At 34.9% G+C, this 24035-nt stretch overlaps 1 protein-coding gene across 1 annotated transcript; it reads right to left on the reverse strand.

Annotated features, from left to right (window-relative positions):
* Positions 1-386: 386 nt before the first annotated feature.
* LOC127880052 (peptidyl-alpha-hydroxyglycine alpha-amidating lyase 2-like) lies at positions 387-22169 on the reverse strand. Its single transcript, XM_052427279.1, has 10 exons — positions 21877-22169; positions 20074-20270; positions 18597-18707; positions 15570-15642; positions 13552-13691; positions 11415-11488; positions 9713-9812; positions 7968-8074; positions 1993-2099; positions 387-643 (listed from the first exon to the last, which is right to left on the reverse strand). Exons 1-10 carry the CDS (start codon positions 21982-21984, stop codon positions 491-493), a joined length of 1170 nt encoding a protein of 389 aa, XP_052283239.1. The 5' UTR covers positions 21985-22169; the 3' UTR covers positions 387-490.
* Positions 22170-24035: the final 1866 nt, after the last annotated feature.

Here is a 24035-nt window from a genome sequence, read left to right on the forward strand (position 1 = left end):
GAAAAAAACTAATTGATAACACAATGCATAATTCACCCATGCATATCTTTATTTCTAATTAAATGAACTGATAAAAAGTGTGTTTACGCTTACAACAATATGGCACAAAACCCTGAAGAACAATACCGCTGGAGAATTGGTCATCCTGTTATGTGGTTGTCAATAATAACTGGTTCAGAACATTTTACAAGCCGTCTAAAATATTGGTAAGGCCAAGATAGTTATTTTACACTTATTTACCAGTTACATATCGTAGGTTCTTCGGTGTTTAAGCACATTATCAAAACAATTTTTTTCATGTTCTTTAATTTGAAAATTATCTTTTATAATATTTGATCCACATGGTGACAAATGAACGTATGAACAATATAACACGTATCTGAATGTCAGTTTGGTATTGTTGGTCTTAATTACTTTTTTGACTTATTGACAACACGAAAAATATAAACACTATCATATATCCTGATACAAAAGTTGGTTTTATCATGAATTAGCCTATGATGGCGTATGGTGGAGTCCCAGCGGTTTTCGCCATACCGTAGGGTCGTTCAAACTTGTACACTCTCGGGTCTTGACCAATGTCACCAGCGTACACATTGATACCGTCACGTGATACGGTGACGTCATGGGGATGCTCCATCGGCTAGAAAGTACCAACGAAAACGTTAAATGCATAAACTAGAATGCAAAACAAAGCTTTGAGAACTCCATAGGGGTAAAAAAGAATGTTTGTTTCCATTTACTTTCTTTAATAAAGAAATTAGGTCAGGTACATGTGTAAACTTTACTTTTGTGAACGTTCGCGTAACATATTTTTTTTTTTTATTATGCCCCCGGATAGATAGATCGGGGGTATATTGTTTTTGGCCTGTCTGTCTGTCATTCTGTCCCAAAACTTTAATATTACAGTAAAGTTTTGCAATAACTTTTGAAATATTTAACATAGCAACTTCATATTTGGCATGCATGTGTATCTCATGGAGCTGCACATTTTGAGTGGTGAAAGGTCAAGGTCATCCTTCAAGGTAAAAGGTTAAAAAAATACAAAACCAAATTTTTGATATAACAGTAAAGTTTTGCAATAACGTTTGAAATATTGAACATAGCAACTTCATATTTGGCATGCATGTGTATCTCATGGAGCTGCCTATTTTGAGTGGTGAAAGGTCAAGGTCATCCTTCAAGGTCTAAGGTAAAAAAAAAAGCGGCGCATTAGGGGGCATTGTGTTTCTGACAAACACATCTCTTATTTAATATGCATATTCAATAATAAAATATGTTGTAAATAATGTGAATATTATTTTCTAAATAAATTTTAGTTTATTTTACATAATTTAGCGACTTTGATCGGGAATAACACAAGAAGTTTAGAGCCGGCACAACAATAAGGGTCAGCAAGGTTAATGGTAAACACACGACTTGTGAATTAAACATAATTTACTTTGTGTAAGTACATCTTCATATATGTATGTGCGATGAGCTCACTTTTTTAGGCAGCGTAATGACGACCAGTTGCAAAATAGCTACGGAATTAATGAGTTAAGTACATTAATTTTTCCGGCATAAATTGTTCGTCGACAGCATTCGATCAAAGAGAAATGGAGAAAAGTATATCACAGAAAGCAGTATCGATAAATCACCGTTTTAGATTTTGCCGATGTGGTGAACAGATATCCCTAGTAAGGTAAACGGTGCCCACTGTGCACATATATGCGCCCTTAACGTGCAACTTGGGGAAAAGGTGCCTACGATGCACATGTATGCGCCCTTACCGTGCCACATGGGGAAAAGGTGCCTTATATGCACGTGTATGCGCCCTTACCGCGCAACGATTCCTACTATGCATATGAATGCGACATAACCGAGCCACGGTCCCTACTATGCAAATGTTTGCACCCTTACCGTGCCACGGTTCCTACTATGCATGTGTATGAGCCATTACCGTGTCACGTGGGAAAACGGTCCCTACTATGCACATGTATGCGCCCTTACCGTGCCACGTGGGCCCCACGTCTCAAGTATGTTGCCGTCAAGATCCAGGGTAAAGCCCTCTATAATGTCATTCATGCCGGGCCCGTTCACAACGTATATGACGTCACCTGTAACGCAAACGTGATCGATGCTGACATATACTTATTCAAAAGTGTTCTTTAGACATAGTAGACAGACGATTTTACAGGTGGTTAGCGTGTGGCTATGATATTAATTAGTTAAAACATCATTTTGAATGATATATAATAATATTTTAACGAACAATCAACTTTTCTGAAAAAGAAATTCACTATCAAATATATATATAACAAGGTATCCAACTCAAAATCACCCGAAAACGGGGTGCATCGCTTTGAACAGCCATAACTTCATCAATTGTGCAGCGATTTTCACGATCTTGGTCTTATTCAACGCAGAAAAGAATTTCCTTTCTAGAAATGTATATATCTTGTTATATTTCTACAAATGCTGTGTACAAATTTAAGAAATAACATGATACACAACTCGCGTAACCTACTTGACACCGATCAGAAAGAATTAGTGAATGAAATCTTCAGTTGTAAAGACGCACCTTCGTATTGGACCAATGAAATCACTCGTGTTTTTAAAATGTCGGTTAGTTGAAATGTATGTAAACAAAGGTTTCAAACGGCGCTGGACAGTTAGGTTTGATGCATAATGCAACGGCAAGCACGGTAAGAAGTTTTTTTCATACGTTTTATTGAATTATGATATCGAGGTCCGTGAACTTTGCATGGAAAATGCTCATTACTCCGTGAAGATTTTATTCATTTAACCTGTCTGATTGATGTTAAATAGGTCATGCGAGTTGTGTATCGTGTTATTTCTTAAAAGTTGACCTAGCGGTTGTAAAAATATGGCAAGACATGTACATTTCCAGAAAGGAAATTCATTTCTGCGTTGAGAAAGACCGAGATCGTGAAAATCGCTGCACAATTGATGAAGTTATGGCTGTTCAAAGCGATGCGTCCCGTTTTCGGGTGATTTCGAGTTGAATACCTTGTTATATATATATATATATATATATATTTGATATTGAAATTATTATTTTCAGAAAAGTTGATTTTTCGTTATAAATATGATTATTTATCAATCAAAATGATAATTTCACTAATTAATATCATAGTCACACGCTAACCACCTGTGGACGATTTTAAAGGCAACAGCTGAAAAAAACTCATGGAGACTACATATAATGTAGGCTTAAATTACATTTTTTTTACAATTTTCGTAAATTGTCCATTATAACATTATACTAACACTTTAATGATCATCGAGTATTCCCCGATCTAATGAAATGTTGCTACTATGTAATGACCAATAAAGGCAATATATCAATACATTTATTTGACGGGCAACATTTATATGAATGTATTTGTGGTGTTGGTGTACGCATGGGCTGAATACGATATATACATGTTACACCTCGAGTATTAGACGACGACATTTCTGACACCACGTTAGCGGTTTATTGCCGTTAACGATGACATTTTTTAGTAACGCATGCCTCGATAAAATTGTAAATGTCTACTTGATTGTCACACTGATGTCGAATGGGCCAAAATGGTAAGAAAACACGGAACATGTCTTTAACTAGTTCAAGAGATAAGAGCGGTTTTCAAACGTACTACATATTCTGAATGGTCGCAGCGACTAATACCATTATGTTAAACTAACGTAAGATTTATGTTTACATCGTATTTTTTATTCTTTGAACGCGTTGACATATTTTGGATGGTGGTTAATGAAATAAATCATGCATTATAGCTCGAATCGAAATCCAGTGATCAGTGCGTCTCAACATTGTTTTTGTATGGCATCTAAAGCAATTTCTTAAATGTAAATCTGATTGCTATTGCTTATGAAATGCACCCATATAGATCTCTATATGTTTATAATATATGGCATGCGCCATTTTAATAGAGATGCCGTTTAAAAATTGCGTTGTCACAACTAAACAAACACAATTGCCACAGGGTATACTGGTGGCACCATGTTGGGCGGTTGGTTGGTCTTTTTTTTAATCAAGGCCTTCACGTGTTCGATTTTGTTTCATTATACTTAAACCAACTATCTGTCATTAAATCAATGTTTATTGATGGTTCTTTGCTTATTTCTTACGCCTCATATTCATGTCGACTTGCAGCCATCTCGAATATGCACAAATCAAGTGTGTGTGTGTTGGGGGGGGGGGGGGGGGGGGCTTCAGATTTTCATGCAACTTGATAAAAATCACTGACGGTTATTTTGGAAATTTTCCCTCGAAGAACGTCTTAAAATTGCGGTGAATTTTAAAGACACGTCTCACGCTAACTATTTTAGCTGACTATTAGTGCGTGACATATTTTTTCACGTTAGTAAGATGCAAGACGACTGACTGGCGACCATCTTGTATTTGTGAAATTGTGTAGAAGGGCACATTGTTGTGAAACTGAACACATTTGATGAACATAATGCATAATCGTCTCACATAATCGTTACCTAGATGAAATCCCAAATATTCGACTCTCGATATATTATTAAAAACGGCAGAATGAAGACCAATTTGAATAAAAAAAGTACGTCAAACGTTTTTTTCCAAAGTTTGTTCAGTTTTCATGCAACTTCTAATGATTGAAATTCGAAATGAATATAGTGCATGACATGATGTTAATGTTTGTCAACTCGAAGATGTACTTCTGGCGACCATTTGGGTTTGTCAAATTCTGTTTAACCTAGCATTTTTATAAACCTCCGTAGGATTTGACACAAGTCTTTGCTAACATTCAAAATCGTAGATTTGGAAATGGCTGATTTTAAGCCAATAGGCTGCAATTTTCATACTGGAGCCGTACATTTATGAGTTCATCAACATAATGCATTGCAGTGTTTGACATAATACTTTATAAACTTCAAAACAAGAAATATCTTTAAAAAGATATACGGCGTTGATGTTGTAATGTTTACGACCAGTGAAAGGAGATGGAATGAAGCGACCATGTATTTTAATGAAGGTAGTGAGTGATAATAAGATAATATATTTTAATGTATTAACAAATAAAAATGAAAAACAAGAAGAGGTAAAATTGTATGTTTTATTGCCAAAACGTATTGTTTTGACTAGGTTTTCATAATTGAACCAGTAATACATTAGTTTCAATAGGAAAAGAAATTCGCCACTGAAAAACTATGAACATAATGTTGGAATGAAATAAAAGATAATGTGTTATAATGTGTACAGATGTTAGTAGAATGTACAAATAAAAGACTCAATATTGCAAGCATCATAGTGCTATGAATTTTTTGCAGAAAAACAGAACTTTATATAAAAAATGAACGAAACAAAGTACAAAGAAACATATTTACACTAATTAACGCAAATATGGATTATAATAAATCAAAACAGATATATTTCCAACACCTATATATTTCCTTAGTATCGCGGGCTACCGCCCCAAGTCCCCGCTTTGTCGAAAGTGGTAAACAACTGCGTACCGGTAAAGTGCAATCTAGCCTGTTTTTGTAGTGTTTAGTGTGGCCGCTACGGCATGTAAACGATAGATTCTTTTAATTGTACAGACATGTGATTTATGCTTTACTGCTTCGTAAACCAAAGACCTATAGCTAAGTAATTTATATAACCGACATCGGCGAAGCGAGATCGGTTTCCATACACGCGCGGCCATTTTGAAAGGTACGCGCTTGTAGCTAACCACGTGACCCCGCCGCAAGATTATTGCGAGAAAGCGCGTGGTTTCCTATCCTGTGTATTATAGGTCTTTACGTAAACTAAGGAGAAACGTTTCGATGTAATGTTTAGAGGATGTTTTGTATCATGACATTTTTTTAATTTACAATATATTCATATTTCATTTTCAGTTCAAATGATATGCATCCAATGTTGTAGTCTGGGAACCAGACTACCAATGTTTACGGTGATTTTTGTATTATTAGCCAATGAACAATTCGGGTTAATTCATTTCGGATCTATCATGATGAAGGCCATCTAGGTCATAATACACTAAATAGTTTCCCTATATAATTCAATGTAAAAGCGACAACTTTGAGCGAAAATAAATGCAACATTTTGCACATTGAGACCCCCATAACCATACCTTTTCTTAAAGGCCATTCTAAGCGGAATCGATTTATGCAATAAAAAAGATATGTCATGTACAAAGCAAGAAAGAACTTGACACAAATCAAAATCGACTGTTTTTGCAACTTTTTTTTTCGGCCGTTTCTTAGTGGAATGTAACCTTTTCTAGTGCAATGGTTTACTATAGTCTTCACGTGTATCATATTTCAGGGATTCAGTAGTGAACACCTATTCATGCCCTACCATTAACTCTGCAAGATAACACCCGAATAATGGTAAAAAGTGTAAAACATGCCTTCCTGTCAACTATGATATTTTTTTAGAGAGTACAGCCCTAAATGAAGCGATCATTTAGTGTATTGTAACCTATAAGACAACGTTAACTGTTAACATCGCGAAAAATAAGCACTTCTCGATACTTATAAACCTATTTTCTATGTGCATGCCAATTTTCAGACCGATCTTTCACGTAGAAATGCTTGAAAATGCATTTTATTATAACGCCTGTGAGCCATGTGGCTGTCGCGTTCGGAGCTTTGATTTATAACGGGCGTTCAGGCGAGAAAACGTTTACCCTAAATAATTACAATCGGTCAAAATACTGGAATATTGTTACAAGCTATGTAGAAAAAGAAGTAAACAACTATTAAAACGTGTTCATGAGCGCTTTCAGCACAAATTGTTGCGATTTGAAATGCTCAAGACGAGTTTTTGTACGTTTTTTTTCTTATTTTCCTCTGAAAACGTATTTTCTTCTTAAAAACTCACGATGCTCCTTAAATTCGTGAAACAGACGCATTTATTCCGTGAAATTTGCCAAAACGCGTCATATCCCACTAAAAAAATGATGATTTTCTGTAAATACAGCTCCTTTGTGACTAGGCCTGGTTTTGCGTTTAGGTCATAATACACTAAATAGTTTCCCTATATAATTCAATGTAAAAGCGACAACTTTGAGCGAAAATAAATGCAACATTTTGCACATAGAGACCCCCATAACCATACCTTTTCTTAAAGGCCATTCTAAGCGGAATCGATTTATGCAATAAAAAAGATATGTCATGTACAAAGCAAGAAAGAACTTGACACAAATCAAAATCGACTGTTTTTGCAACTTTTTTTTTCGGCCGTTTCTTAGTGGAATGTAACCTTTTCTAGTGCAATGGTTTACTATAGTCTTCACGTGTATCATATTTCAGGGATTCAGTAGTGAACACCTATTCATGCCCTACCATTAACTCTGCAAGAAAACACCCGAATAATGGTAAAAAGTGTAAAACATGCCTTCCTGTCAACTATGATATTTTTTTAGAGAGTACAGCCCTACATGAAGCGATCATTTAGTGTATTGTAACCTCTAAGGTCAAAAGTGAAGTTAAACAGCTATGTCGAATAACCGTGGCTATTTTTCTCTTTTTTTTCTTAATGGCGGTCATTTTATGAAGCAAAATCAAAAATTGGGTCGTAGATTATTTATTTTTAAAAATCATGCATTTAATTTACACAACGAGGAGTCGTGTATGCATTTGTTTAAGAACAATGATATCGTCAATAAAAATACTGCACTTTTATATCGAATACGTCGTAACATCCCTGTGAAAGCGGTATACGAGGGTAAGAATCCGAAGCAGTTATAGCTTTAGCTTTTTTGTTTTATTTAGTTCTGCCTTCAATATCAACATTAAAGTTTCAATAGCGCATATGTGTTTTACAGTGCGTAACAGAAAGGACTATCCATTACTTAAATACCTGCCCGCTGAAGTTTCTTATACCTATTTTTCATACTGAGTAATACAGTTAACCGATTCATAGATTTAAAGATAAGAATTATGATAAATCGTATGATGCTCCTTGGATACCACCACGTGGCACTTACTGTTGGGGTCGTACTCAATGGCGTATATGGTTCCTCGGTTGGGCTGTAGGCTCTTCCTGAATGTGCCGGCAGTGGTGCCGTTGAGGCCCGCGTCGAAACACTGGATCCTGCAAAACGTAGGTTTCCATTTCATTTTCAAATAATTTAAATGGACCATGCTCTGTGAAAAGGGGGTTTAATGCATGGGTGTAAAGTTAAAAATAACTTAAATGGACCGTGCCCTGTGAAAATGGGGTTTAATGCATGTGTGTAAAGTGCCGTCCCAGATTAGCCTGTACAGTCCGCACAGGCTTATCAGGGACGACACTTTTCGCTTATATAATATTTTTCGTTTAAAGAAAGTCCATTCTTAGCAAAAATCAAGTTTAGGTGGAAATTGTCGTCCCTGATTAGCCTGTGCGACACTTTACGCACATGCATCAAACCCCCTTTTCACAGATCACGGCCAAAGTGAAGGATGGATGGTTTGCGATGCATAGTTGTAACAGCTCTATGTGTGCTGCTGAAATCGACGTAAAAGAATAATCTTTGCAATGAAATTCTAGATTATTGAGGAAAATGATTTATATTAATGTTTGGAAATACTGGAAAATTTGAAAGTCGTAAGAAGAAATGTCGTTACGAACTTTGAGAAATGATGGAACTACACATATTCACGGTTCATCTTGCTTAAAAAATGCACATCGTAACACCTTACCATTTACAAAGTAGTTTAACTACGGAAATGATTGATGACATTGTAAAAGTATGTTTCTTATGAACACACGTAATTTAACACATTAACGCATCGCATTCTCAATTTTTAAAATATGTATCATAATTGCGTGACTGCGGGACATTTTTTTCTAATTTCCGACAAAAAAGGCTATAATTCAAGTACATGAAGATAGAAACAGTGTTTCGTCAATTATCGTAATATACGGCGTGCCTGCTCAATGTTTTTATGCCCGTTTATTTGTAATCCCTGATTATTTTGACGCTTTTACTATGCTTCACCGCAAAACTCCATTAATAACTTTAATTAAACGGTGTACATTAATCACCTCAATGCGGATATAAACAATATGCTTGTTTCGCATAACTCACAGACATTTTAAACGCTTCTTTTGCACACAAAAACCGCACAGATTAAGTGAGAATAAGAGTGGAACCGCATTTCAGCATCGTTTTGTTACTTCCTGATACGTTCAACAAAACTATATCAATTTAATAGCATATGGGTCCTACATATTTCAAAAGGTTAAATATTTGTCTCTCCGCATATAGTCTTAACCAATACATTTCACGTAATATGGTAATCAATGCAATTATCACTGTTTGAAATTAAGTAAGTATGGGCAATAACCTGAAAGGAGCAAAGTGTAACCTGGCAACGGGTGGATTAATTGAGTTGCGATTAGAACAATTATTACTTGTAAGCAAAACCATCTAGTACTTCTAGTGCGGTTCACAAAGAGTTAAGTTAATCAAATAATTTGAAGTAAACTAGGATAACCCCATGTGTGCATGGAACAATTCAATTTATCATGTCCCGGTCTTAAATAATTTAGCGGGTACGTAATAAAATACATTTACTGGTAGCATCAAGCTTAATAGCAAGTGTTACCAGTCGAGGCAAATGTATCGCGCAATGTCCTCGCCGAAAATGTTTGTATTTCTTATGATACATTTTCTGATACTTTGCAGATGTCGAGAACATTTATGTTGTTAGGTATATTGAAACTGCGTTAGTGTCATAGACTGACCGTGAGTTCTCCCTGTCCGCCACACAAATGAGGTCCTTGTTTTCGACCAGCGCGAGACTGTGCGGTATGTAGAGCTGGTCAACTTCCGGTGCACGTGTACCTACATTTGAGAAAACAATGGCGGCGTTATGTCGCACTTTGTTACATTTATTATAATAATATTCTTTTTTGTTGAGGATATAGAGAATGTGAGTTCAGATAATAGCGTATTATTAGGGCTGCACCGAATATCCGAAATATCCGAGATTCGCGGACCCAAACGAGGTTTCGCAGATCTAACCGTGATTGGTAAAATCTGTTTCGAATCCGGATCTTATTTGAGTTTAACCTTTCGTTTGCGTTAATTGTTTCTTTCGCCCTAATACGTTTCGTTATATTATTTCTTTCTGTTTGAAAGGCTGACTGGTATGTAGTTTGTCACAATTATCGCTACTTTTTGACAAAAAAGTACTACACAGTCTACTTTCGTTTTCGATGGTGCAAAATGGCGCAGAAGAAAAATCGCGATGCACATAAACAATTTAAATCTTCGGTGTGGAAGCATTTTGGGTTTTATCAGCATACTTATTCTGGCTTAAAAGTGGTCGATAAGAAGTATTTTATTGATACTTGTTGCAGATTGCGTGTGATGCTTTTTTTGCTTGTTAAAATACAGCGTTATTCTTATTATATCTGACTGACATAGATGTGTTTAATATGAGACATTATTATTAATGTTTGTCGTTAAAATGCTTACACTATTTCGTGTATGTGCGATTTTGAGAAATTTGCGGAATCTGGACCCGGGTATAATTTTTTTTTCGAACAACGTAAGTCAATTTTGTCATCTACTTAGTATTTGTTTTTAATTTTGATGTCGTTATTTCTGCTTCCACTACTGCTGTTGCGGCTGCAGCTGCATCTACCAATGCTGCTAAAGTAGTATAAATATTAGTAGCTGTACAGTTTATAATAATAATAAAAGTTAATTACTTTTCTCATAAGACATATATACGTTCTGGTGTTTCAAAACATAATTTTGGTTGTAACAATATAAATTATAATTTATTTTGCGTATTTTTACTTTCAAATTAGGATTCGAACCGATATTCGATATCCGAGCCTTTGGATTCGAATTCGGATCCGATTGAAATTTTGGATTCGGTGCAGCACTACGTATTATCATTTCCGGTCTGGTCGTATAAAACACGTTCAAGAGTAAGAAGTTTGAGACATCAAAATTATGTCTTCAGAATATGATCGAATCCCTCGATAGTAGAAGAAATAGTTATCGTTTTTGTACTCAAAGACTACGACTACGAAACGTCTGATGCTACGACCTAATCTCAACTTTAAATATGAAGCATTGACGACCTTGACCGGTTTGTAAACACAAAATACGAGGGAGGCATCTACAATGTGACTATTGTTTTTGTTTAATTAGTTTATTGATCCAATGATTTTTAGCTTCGAATTAATCCTATACCGAGTAAACCCTAATGACATGTAAAAAAAGATAGTAAAACGTGTATGGTTTTTATCTAGATAAGTTAATTTTATCATTTTTTAATGTATGTCATATACCAATTCAGAATTATTGAGTTTTCTTCTATTCGCCTTCATTATTGTATGGGGATTTAACAAACAATATGATATGTTTGGGTCTCATTAATTTCAAACTTGAGAAAAGGGACACTTATTATAATTAAGTTACATGTGTTACCTGACATAGGGCGTCCCCACTTGGTCAGAAGTGTCCCTGAGCTGGAGTACTTCAGGATGCGGCTGTTACAATACCTGCAAGCCAGAATCAATAGAGTCGCGTGCTGAGAAAACTGGGCATAATGCATGTGCGTAAAGTGTCGTCACAGATTAGCCTGTGCAGTCCACACAGGCTAATCAGTGACGACACTTTCCGCTTTTATGGTATTTTTAGTTTCAAGGAAGTCCCTCCTTACCGAAAATCAAGTTTAGGCGGAAAGTGTCGTCCCTGATAAGCTTGTGTGGCCTGCACAGGCTAATCTGAGACGACACTTAACGCACATGCATTATGCCCAGTTTTCTTAGAACAAGGCTCAAGACATATTCATATGACTTCCTTTGTAATTGACTATAATAATGCTCCGTTAGTATTACATGACAAAGAGTCACGCGTGTGAAGCTAAGCAGCGTGATTTATGTAATGTGAGACAGCACGTGGGATGAAACTTAAAAATGACAAATCGCTTGTTGTTTTCGTATACCGTGGTTTTAAAAATTTGAAATAAAATATTTTCGGGGAAATACTAGTTATGATAATTAATCTAAATGATACTCGAAATGTTGTCCTATCGCGTTATTTAAAATGCTTATACTTTTGTTGACGGAAACAAACGGAAGCAATCATTGATATCAATTATCATCATCATCATCACCCTTCATTTAGTATGGAGCCAGTTTCCTTCTGCATTGTCCAGTAATAATTCGACCAGGACTATTAATAATTCAAAATTGACCCGGAACAATTGTTATGACTGCTTTATATTTCAGTCTAAATATACACCTTTGCCTCCTAACGTGTGAAATATTTAAATGAAAAAGATGACTTACTTTTTAATCAGTTAGCTATAATTGCTTTGCGGATATTTTCGCTTTCCCTAAAAAGATGTACTGGCACAGTATGTATACGGAAATCAGTTGTCAGCAACGACTCATACCAGCTCTCATATGCTTCGCTCGCACGCGTCACTGACAGTGTTGACAGTAATCGTACTATAGAAGCGCTTGTGCATACTTGCAGCTAATTAGAGTCAAGTTACGTGTATGCAACGCTGGTATATTTCTCTAATGGATTTCCATTAACGTCACTTCCTTGTGTTATAACGAAATAAATCTAAATAGTTTGAATAATACGTCGCCCAATAATCACGACGACTGTGATGCATGAATCACATAAAATTCAATAAATGTCTATTTTAATAAAGTTTATATTGGATATTGTATGATATATTGAACATCCCACAATTGTTCGTTGTTTTGATCGTACACGATATTTCTTCTGTGTGATAGAAATACAACGAATAACGTAAGCAATTTAGTGGCTATTTAACTTTTCGTTTTCTTTCAAGACGCATGCGCAAATTCTTTTGTACATCTAACTATATAATGATATAAAATACTAAATTCAAGTTTTTTTAAATCTAGATACGTAAAGAAAGACATAATTTTGTGTTTTTTTTTAAGGATGAAATGTGCAGACTGTCGAATGTCCCTGCATAGATATGAAAACAATCGCCATTTAATGATATCTACATTTCGTACTATGATTTAACATTCATATGTATTATTACTTCATGGGGCCATGGTTGTCATGAGTGCAAATCTTCCACCCAAGATTTACGAAGAATGGGTAAACAAAACAAATACATTATGCATATAGAGTGTTCACGAAATAAATGTTTACGACACCAGACGGAAGCCGCATGACGGAAAAACTCGATCATAAAGGCTTACTCTGTACTAAATATTCGCAAAATTGCGATTTGTATGATCCAATGGTTGCCTACATTTAGATGGTTCATTCTGACCATTTGAGTCGTGTTCTGAGAAAACTGGGCTTAATGCATGTGCGTAAAATTTCATCCCAGATTAGCCTATGCAGTCCGCACAGGCTATTCAGGGACGATACTTTCCGCCTAAACGTGATTTTCGGTAAGGAGGGACTTCCTTGAACCTAAAACTACCATAAAAGCGGAAAGTGTCGTCCCTGATTAGCCTGTGCAAACTGCACAGGTTAATCTGTGACGACACTGTACGCACATGCATTATGCCCAGTTTTCCCAGAACGCGACTATAATTAATAACGCAGACGATTGCCCTACCCATCAGCCACGAAGAACTCCCCAGTGGAGGCCACAGCCACGTCTGTCGGCTTACAGAAGTGGGTGTCGTCACTTCCGGGCTCCATCTTGACCCCGAGCACGAGACTGGGCGTGGTCGAACCCTTGGGAATCTTCATCACCTTCAAGAAAAATACAGGAGTGTTAATTACAAAGCGTATTAAAATAAATTTAGTCATGTATCTCATATATGGACATATCCATTCGTTATAACTATACAGTACATCAATGTTACACTTATCATGCCAGATCTAACTATGAAAGTCTTTATAAAATACAAACGGCGTTGACATAAGTATTGAGGTGTTAGGTTTACTCGTAAATAATTGATGAGAACCAAATGATCAATTATGTGACATCAGACATCAGAATCGAATTCTAAGAATACCCTCAGAAAATATTACTGACCAGACATAAAGTTGACGTAATATATTAAGATATATGCATATATGTAACGACAATAAGCTAACGTATATATGAACGTGCATTTCCCCATGTTTTCAATAAAAACCTTAATGTTAGTAATTCACGGAAACAAACATTGTTTTCAGGAAAAAGCTAGCAACAACAATACGTGTACATACTCATTTTAAATAATAAATGTTACTTATTAGTAGTAATGTAAAAAGTTCATTCCTGCTACGTGGATGAATATTATGAAATATTAATTTCATTTTGCCATATTACAAGACTTCTTTATCAAGTTAAGTTTATTTTATTTAAAGATGTTATACATTCGACAGCGTGTCTTGCGGAGTTCAGAAAAGGCACACTCACACATAATCCGCAATGAAACACAATCGCGATTCTATTATAAATTCAGATGCACATGAAATTTATATGTTTCCACATTCTTGCATCCTTTTGACAGGAAGCCCGGACAGGAGCTCAACGGCATGTGTTCGTGTTGATTGACAATGTCCCAGTGAATTTAGCTTAGCAATTGCTATTTATGGAGCTCGTATATATGCTAATTAAAATGTGTTCGTGACACGAAATGAGTAATAGTCTTCAGTATTATCTTTTGTCCTTGTGTTTTGTTGAAAATATATTCACATGTTTTAATGTAAATAATTATGTAAATATAAATCTCCAAGTGGCATTGAATTCCCCCGCTGAATTATTGTTTTAATAAGAATGTAAAATGTAATTTAGTGACTAACATTACTATAGTAAGCTGCGCCGTAATATACAAAATTGATGGATTTTTCTATTAAATACACTTTACAGAAATGTAGCAGCACGTAAAGAAGTCATTAATTACAACAATAAATTAACTCAAAACGAGACATTTTATCTAATAAGGCACGGTCGACCGTAAACGCCTTAAAACATTTGAAAGGTGCTTGCTTATAAAACTTTGTTTTACACGACACCTTTATTAATTATCTAATTAACGTTGGTATTAATACGTTATTTTAATATTTCCATTTTCATGATACTTGAGTTTAGGTTGAAATAAATGCCAGCGAATGTAAATTGTTAACTTAATTAACGGATTCCGACACAAGCACCTATTCAATTTAATAGTTGGACGTCAATGAAGACACAATACAACTATTGCATGAAAATTCAATCGCCATAATCAAAACGTAAAATCAGCGACTGAGCATTGTGCATGGCACTTGGAAAGATCATCATTTAATTGCAGTGCAATATCTTATAAAAAATAGTATTTGGCTTGACCAACACGTAAGCCAGTTGAATTATGTTTCAAAGATCGCTTTTGTAAAAAGTGTTTCAGCTTTCCAACATGTATACATAGAATTACAACTTTGCCTATATGTCATGTAAACTTCTGTCACCACATTTACATGTAATGATTAACAAATAATCTGGCTTTTGTTTCATATACTAGAGAACCGTTGGCTTTTGTTTCATATACTGGCGTACAGAGTACAAAACGTTTAACGTTTGACTTCTCAAAGCTATGACGTAAGTCTCAGGACTACATAATCAGTGGTAACATGGGTAATGCAAATGTCGTCTGCCTAACATACTTGATGCAGACCGACGTCTGTAATCCACATGTTGTCATCTGCATCGAGGGTCAGACCGTGCGGCATGTAAAATCTGGAGAAAAAAACAAGAACACAGTTTTGTCATTATGACCTACATGTTTGCATAATTAGTAGACGCATATTGCGCATACACACTACCGGTATTACTTTTAAATGAAGGGAACAAGTGCGTTGCATTTATAAATTCTACACAATATACAATAAAGGTAACACGCAAGGCCAATATGCGAACGCGATGCGACCATTTGTAAATACAATTTAAATGAATAGCATTTGTAGTAAATGATAAATTTATATAGAGAATAATAGGTTGGTGACGTGGATGGAGAATGGTTATCTGGCAAGTCGGAGGAAGTTTCGGCTCACCCGATAAGATCCTCCGACGAGCCAGATAACCATTCTCCATCCACGTCACCAACCTATTATTCAATTTATCCTGTCACATTTACAACATTCGTTGAAATGTTTCTAAAATATATAGTTTTCCAGTATTTTGTGTTTAAATATTTAATATGGAAAAAACACGCCGCAGCAAAAACATTGTGACGTCACGTCATGCAAAACGCTTTGGCTAGCTTCCGTCTTGTTAAACAACACAGAAATCGAGTCAATCGTTATTAATTCAATACACAAAGACGAAATTATGCTGTTAAAATAATAATTTTTAAACAAACAGTACTTTACACGTATGTTGTTTTTTTTTAAATTGAAAACAAGTATATTTTATAAATAGAAAATAGTACAGGCTTGCGCATGCGTGGACAGCAACTGACGGATATTCGAGGTCACGTGGTCATCTAGCCTAATATCTTTTGGGATATTAGGTTACTTGGTTATCGGGCTGTTTTAAAGGCATGTGACAGGATAAATGAAATTATTCTCGGTTTGATAAATACGGTATAGTATGGTTTAATACGTGTTATTTAGAAGAGAGATTATGGTAATGGTTTAGCGCGAATAATGCACGGGTTTTGTGTGCATCTTTTAGCGCGAAAGCGCACGAGTTTTTCGTTTTGGGGTATATATGATTTGCACATCTATTGAGTCGCCATTCGAGGGTGTATTTGACAGGCAAACGTTATGGAACAAGAAAACGAAAGGGTGATAACCCCGCCCGCCCGCCCTGAATGAACATATGTATGGTTAAATAATTGGTTACATTGCTTTTATGTTTATAATTTTGCAATTATAAAGTCTATATTTAGTATATTTTCAGTTCGGTTTTTAGTCCATGTGAGATGGGATCTTAACACGAACCGACTCCTTTACTGGGAAAGAAGATGGGTGTATTTTCATTTAAGTCTGAAGCAGCCAAGTTTTCTTGATTATTTTGACTCATTTTTTACTTAATATTGTGTTTGAATGAGGTTTTTTAAGTTATGGGTGTCATCACGGTGCCTGAACCACGTGACTTTTTCGGCTATGTGTGGGACAATCGGATGTAAACAAAACGTCGCTTCAGGTAACGTTTTTGATAATTTCTTCATTATTTCAAAACCATTTTCAAAAAAACAAAGACGAGTGCCCGGTCATTGTAAAAAGACACAACTGTGTTAAGTTTGCGCAAAATTAATTAAGTATTTTTTCCAAAAAGTGCAACCGCGTGTTTGAAAACACATGAAGTGAAATGCTATGTGTGGTATATTTTTTGTTCAATCAACAAAAACATTGATTATAATATTGTCGAGGGTTTAAAAAAATAGGGCGGACGTTGTTATTCTTCATAGATAAGCTACTTACATTGTATGTTTGCGCAAATACATCTAATTCGGAGTGTATGTATAAAAATGTTATACTGCTATGTGTGGGACACATTTTTTAAATGCTATGTGTGGTATACAAACTAGAGTGATTTGTTTGTTTCTTGTTGATGTCCGGGGTGTGTGCGGGATGCTTTTGATGCTTGTTTGTTATGTTAATTTGCGCAATGAAATTGATAATGTTTTAATTACATTTTTTACTAAAGAATACTTAATGTTTACAGTATAATAATAGCTGCTTATTTGTAGATTTCTCTAAAATTAGAGATTTCGGGAGGTGATGAAGGCACCTAGACACCGGTCTCGAGCCATGGGTCTCATACGTCCCCCTGCCATTAAAAGAAAAAATAAGAAAACAAAAATGGCAGTAGGGTTGCGTATCCCGCTCGCGGTTTTACCTGAATCGTTTATTACTACTAATTATTGTATGGGGTGTACGTGAAGTCATGTACACTTCTCTTGATTGGTGGTGGTGGATGAATCTTGCAGATATTAACAGCTTCTGTGAACAAATTAATGTTTCACATTTGTTAATTTATAATATTTAAGCAAGTTAGCGTGATTGATGGGCATTGGGGGCGTCCTGTGTGCACTTTGGGCATCGGCGGGGATCAGTTTATTCAAACAGTAACTCTTTATTTGAGATATATACTTGACGTCTAATTGTTATGAATAAATTTGTACTTTTTCACATAACACACATGTGCATGTGAAGTATTCATAATTACATGCCCTACAGCATTTAAATAGTATCGTTTCAGTTCTTTATACACCTGAACAAAGATGTTACACCGTTTCCAGTCGTATCGAGACTCATCAACTGAGCGGTGCCGTTGAGGTCTATATCCATTGCACATATAACACATACGTACAGTGGCATAAAGGGGACATAGGCAATATTTTATTTAACAGTCTCTATGACGTCCGCACGTCATAACTATGACGTGCGCACGTCATACAGTTGCATAAAGGGGGCATAGGCAATATTTTGTTTGAGCTCGAAAAAAACAGACGCTTTTATTAATTCAAAAACATTAATAAACTGTACAGTGTACACCTGCTTGTAGTTACAATACTGCTATTTGCCATGCGTAAATATTTTATATAATTTTTAAGCGTAACAACCACTAAAGTCCCGTCGAACGTTCAGTGGCCTTTAAAGTGAACACAATGAGGACACACAGGCGCCATCTAATGTTCACAGTGGGGACACATAGAGGACTGTAACATTAACACTACTACTCACTGTCCACCTCCAAACTGGGATAGCACCTCGCCCGACTCGGGCAGAAGTTTCAGGAACACATCCCCTTTGATTGGCCCCAGGGCTGGGTTCAACCGGTTAAAGACAAACGAACTGTAACAAACACAATGGCGTGTAAATTAAATGAGCATTGTTCTGAGAAAACTGGGCTTAATGCATGTGCGTAAAATGTCATCCCAGATTAGCATGTGAAGTCCGCACAGGCTAATCAGGGACGACACTTTCCGCCTAAACTTGATTTTTGGTAAGGAGGGACTTCATTGAAATCAAAACTTCCATAAAAGCGGAAAGTGTCGTCCCATATTAGCCTGTGCGGACTGCACAGGCTAATCTGGGACGACACTTTACGCACAAGCATTAAGTCCAGTTTTCTCAGAACGCGACTCAAATAATCAATACATAGTAAAACAGAGATAGAAACATACATGACATGCATGGTTTTCCAATTATATTTACGTTATTTACATTGGTATTTTAGAGAGGATAACTAATTTTTTAAAGCAAGTGACCCAACGCAAATGATAAAGGACACTGGCTTGTATTTTACCACTGTGTATTGTGTTTCAACAGTGTGTATACACACAATGCAGGATCCGTGATTACAACTACTATCATATGCATAAACTTGTCCTTTATTCTTGTGTGTAATTATATCACCATATTTTTAATTATGTATACTTTCCCGTCATCACTGTTTAAATCATCGTGAACAAATATTGTGCATTACGTTTTTGTATTAGCATGGTATTGTGCCATGTATGTGTATTTTATGTTTTTCTCTGTTTTTATGTTTTGAAATGACAAACATTAAGATAAGAGATTGCACAAAGACATCTAAAAACAACAAATAACAAACGAAATTATTGTTCCATGTCAAACGTCACACTATTATTTTTATAAAAAATATTGAACTTATCAAACTATAGAATATTGTCAAATAAAACGTAATAAGCTAAAAATGCGGAATTTGAATTTGAGCGAACGTGACGAACAAACAGCTATAAACCTATCAATTAAAGGCCATTTTAATATTTTGCATATTCGTTTTCACTTTAAGGTCCAAATTAATAACATAAAAATGTCATCATAAATTGATAAATGCGTGTAATTACCGGTATAATATAAAGTCAGCAACTAATTTTTGTCGATTGTAGCATCTATTCAATTAAATTTCATTGTCAGAGTCGTTGTTTCTATTGCTGTATACATTTACGCAAACCTCGCCCACAGATAGTTGACTCGTTTATATTTGTTCTAATTATACACATTCTTTTTATTACACAATTTATTTTGTACTCGTGACAAAGAGGTCGCAAACATCCTTTTAACGCATATCGACATACACCATTCCAACAGAATACAAAGTTTATATAAAGGGAACGGGAATGCATCAAGTGTGTTTGTTCAACACCAATAGCAACTTAACATATAGTAACGCGTTAAATGTCCTTGATCCCACCTTGCGTCCCATCGACGCTCGGCCCTGTGAAAGACGACCACCTGACCCTCCGAGTCGACCGCAAGACCGCCAACCTGACCAATCAGAGGCCTCGTTCTCTCCGTCGGCCAGTTCGGCACTTCCCGTAATGCTCCGGATGCATCATCGGGCTCAGGTCCTGTGTAATAATCCGGGTAGTCGTATTGAGCCGCGAGTTCCTGTGATAAATATATAAATATTATATGTAAATTTGTAATTTTATGTGTTATCACGCTGGACAATTCACTGTTAATTTGGTTGAAGTACATAATGAAACTTTGTTTTACCTCTGGCGCAATAAACACAGAAAGTAACGGATTAAAGGGATCTTTTCACGTTTTGGTATATTGACAAAATTGAAAAAAAGTTGTTTCCGATTCGCAAATTTTCGTTTTAGTTATGATATTTGAGAGGAAACAGTATACTGAACATTTACCATGGTCTAATACAGCCATGATATGCATTTTTTGACGATTTAAAAACCTGAAAATTATAAAGCGTTGCAACGCAAAACGATTGAATAATTTGGAGAGTTCTGTTGTTGTCGTTTAATATTGTGAAACTACGAAGATTGCTTATATAAAGTATAAAATACGTCTTACATACATACTTGGCTTGATGGCCGAGCGGTCTAATTGGTTTTACTCCAGGACTCCGGGGATCACTGGTTCGAGCCCTGCTGCGGTCTACTTTTTTTCCCTTTTTTTAAATTTTATTCTTGATTTTACTGGAGCTTTTTAGATTCAATGTTTACATTTATCAATATAAAGCATTTAATGACAAACTTCAAAAAATGCCAAAATCTGTGAAAAGGCCCCTTTAATATTTAACAAAGTTGTTAATTTTATGATTTTTATGTTATCATTCTAAACGCAAATACCACACAAATGACATAATTCAGTTTTATGTAGAATATATTGACGTGCATTTAGTATTTTGTGGGTGACTTAAATGTTAATGGTGTTTCAATATAATACATTGTTTAAAATGAACGTTTACAAAGTTCTTATACGTGTGACACGTGAAGTCGTCTCATTAATTTTGGAAGCGAAATGTTGTAAAAATAAATGTTTAAACTAATTACATTGTAATATATGAACTGTAATTTTCACACAACGCCATGAAGGTTATATGTCTATGGGTATACCCTCTTTTCAACTCAAAGTTACAATTTATTTATAATTTAAGGAATATATTATGTAATTTGTGCTTCTAAAATCTAAGTTATTGATCACAATAGCGAATTTAGTGAGAAGTGCGAAGATTAAATACTTTTTTGTTCTGTTTACTAGAACAACATAAATTAGAACAAAGCCTGTGATGTGAATGTTGTCACAGCCACTTTGTATTCATAAACCTGCGTGGGAGGAATCGATGTATAATTATTAGAGTATCCGGTAAGTCTGTGAGTAAACATAACTTGAACATATGCCTCTTAAATACTTATGTTGGTTACACAAGGAAACTTCAGAATATTGCTTCTAAAATCTAAGTTATTTATAACAATAGCGAATTTAGTGAGAAGTGCTTATCGTTGGGGCAAATATACGACTTTTTCGTTCAGTTTGCTTTAGAAATAAATAAGAACAAAGCATGTGATGTGAATGTTGTCACGGTCACTTTGTAATTTATAGACGTGCGTGGGAGGAATCGATGTATAATTATTAGAGTATCCAGTAAGTCTGTGAGTTAACAAAAAATGAACATATGCCTCTTAAATACTCTTGTTTGTTACACTACGATACTTCAGAACAAACTGTAGTAGAGTGATAAAGCTACTCGTACCTTTAACTTCAGTAGCAAGTCGTATGGAATATCGTCCAACGAGTCTTTAATTGCTTTGGCATTCGTAAAGGCCACCACCCCCAATACACACAGACAGCTAATCAACATTTTATCCTCTTGTCTGTCTGTAAATTCAACTGTGGAACACTATTATCTTATCCTTATCAATCTAGAACTATTTGATCACAGAACACTACAGAAATATAAGAGTTATCGTGGGCATATGCATATTTACATATGCGTTTCTCTTCTTATTATTAATTCCATCAATGACAATCGTATCGATTAATGGTCACGTGATGTTGACGTCATTGCGACATGGCTGATGGAATTGTCATACAGCATGGCGGATGGAATTGTAATAAAGGAGAATTGAAAATCGATACGATAGCAGCACACTGCTACGGTTGCTGGGGAGTTATTCGAGCGGTATTGGACATCGGAGAAATGTCAGTCACGAAGCCGGTATCTTTAGGTTTACTTCAACTTAATACAATAACGTTAGCAGAAATTGGAACATAGGCTGACATATATTATACTTTCATCACATATTCGCGTCCTTGTGCAAATTATGTTAACATATTTGGAAAATGCCACAAAAATAAACATCGAGTTGACATTTACATATATATATATATGAAACATATATATATATATATATATATATATTATATATATATATATATATATATATATATATATATATATATATATATATATATATATATATATAGTTATATAAGTAAAATGTAATAATCCAGATTGTGAATATTATATAATAAAAGTAAAAACACGTGTCTGGGATTTTAAATATATATTGATTTAGCCAACGCGTTTCGCATAGCTCATCAGGGCATAATACAATATATTACAACGTCAAAATGTCATGGAGATAACGTCATATCAATTATGACGTCATAACGTCAATAAATATTAAATGAAATTTAATTTGGGTTTCAATACATGTATAAAATGTTGTTCTTTTGCTAACCTAGCTGAAATATTGTTCGAAAATAGCTTATAAAATGGAAATATTTTAAATTTTGGTTCATTATGTGAACATTCATCTAAATGTTTACTTAAAGGCATCTGTCTTGTTGAGGGGTCTCGCATTTGTTGTTCATGGACAGATCGCCTATTTCTAAGTTTATCGCCAGTTTGGCCTATATAATATTGTTTGCATCCATTGCATACTAATACATAAATCACATTTTGTATATCACATGACATATTAGTTTTTATTTTGAACATTTTGCCATTAAAATCAAAAGAATTCCCTTCAATAATATAACCACACAGGGCGCATCTAGGGTCATTACATTTGGATACTCTTGGTTCTTGAGATGAAAAGTAAGATTTGGTTAACAGACGTTTTAAATTAGGTGGCTGTCGTTTACATTTTATTATCTTCTGATTTGAAATTATTTTATTCATAACCGGGTCTGTTCACATAATGAACCAAAATTTAAAATATTTCCATTTTATAAGCTATTTTCGAACAATATTTCAGCTAGGTTAGCAAAAGAACAACATTTTATACATGTATTGAAACCCAAATTAAATTTCATTTAATATTTATTGACGTTATGACGTCATAATTGATATGACGTTATCTCCATGACATTTTGACGTTGTAATATATTGTATTATGCCCTGATGAGCTATGCGAAACGCGTTGGCTAAATCAATATATATTTAAAATCCCAGACACGTGTTTTTACTTTTATTATATATATATATATATATATATATATATATATATATATATATATATATATATATATATATATATATATATATATATATATATATATATATATGTCTACAAAACATATACTCGCGTCAAGTATGTTATGCAAGTTTTGTTTATATTTAGGTAAAATTCCATCAAATCGCGATAGGTATTAGTATGTCTTTGCATACACTAAACGAAAAACGATGAATGTTATCATCCAAATACACTATTCATTCATGCATATTATTTATTATTATAAGTGATTACGAGAAAGAAGAAATACCTGAACTAATAACGTATTTGTATTATATTATTATGACAGAGCTGATTGTCATTTGAAAGTCAGGGTCCCAAAGTGTGCTTTTAAGAAAGTCATTTCCAGAAAGGGGGTTTAACCAATATATTTGGCAATAAATATATGTTA

This window comes from Dreissena polymorpha, chromosome 4 (assembly GCF_020536995.1).
Source record: "Dreissena polymorpha isolate Duluth1 chromosome 4, UMN_Dpol_1.0, whole genome shotgun sequence".
NCBI lineage: Eukaryota > Metazoa > Mollusca > Bivalvia > Myida > Dreissenidae > Dreissena > Dreissena polymorpha.

Coding starts and splice junctions, on each gene's coding strand:
- LOC127880052 (XM_052427279.1), bottom strand. CDS start 21,984: ATGTTGATTAGCTGTCTGTGTGTATTGGGGGTGGTGGCCTTTACGAAT. Junction 15,643..18,596: donor TCCCAGTTTGGAGGTGGACA/GTGAGTAGTAGT, acceptor TTTTTTCTCCAG/ATTTTACATGCCGCACGGTC. Junction 13,692..15,569: donor CAGACGTCGGTCTGCATCAA/GTATGTTAGGCA, acceptor TTTTTCTTGAAG/GTGATGAAGATTCCCAAGGG.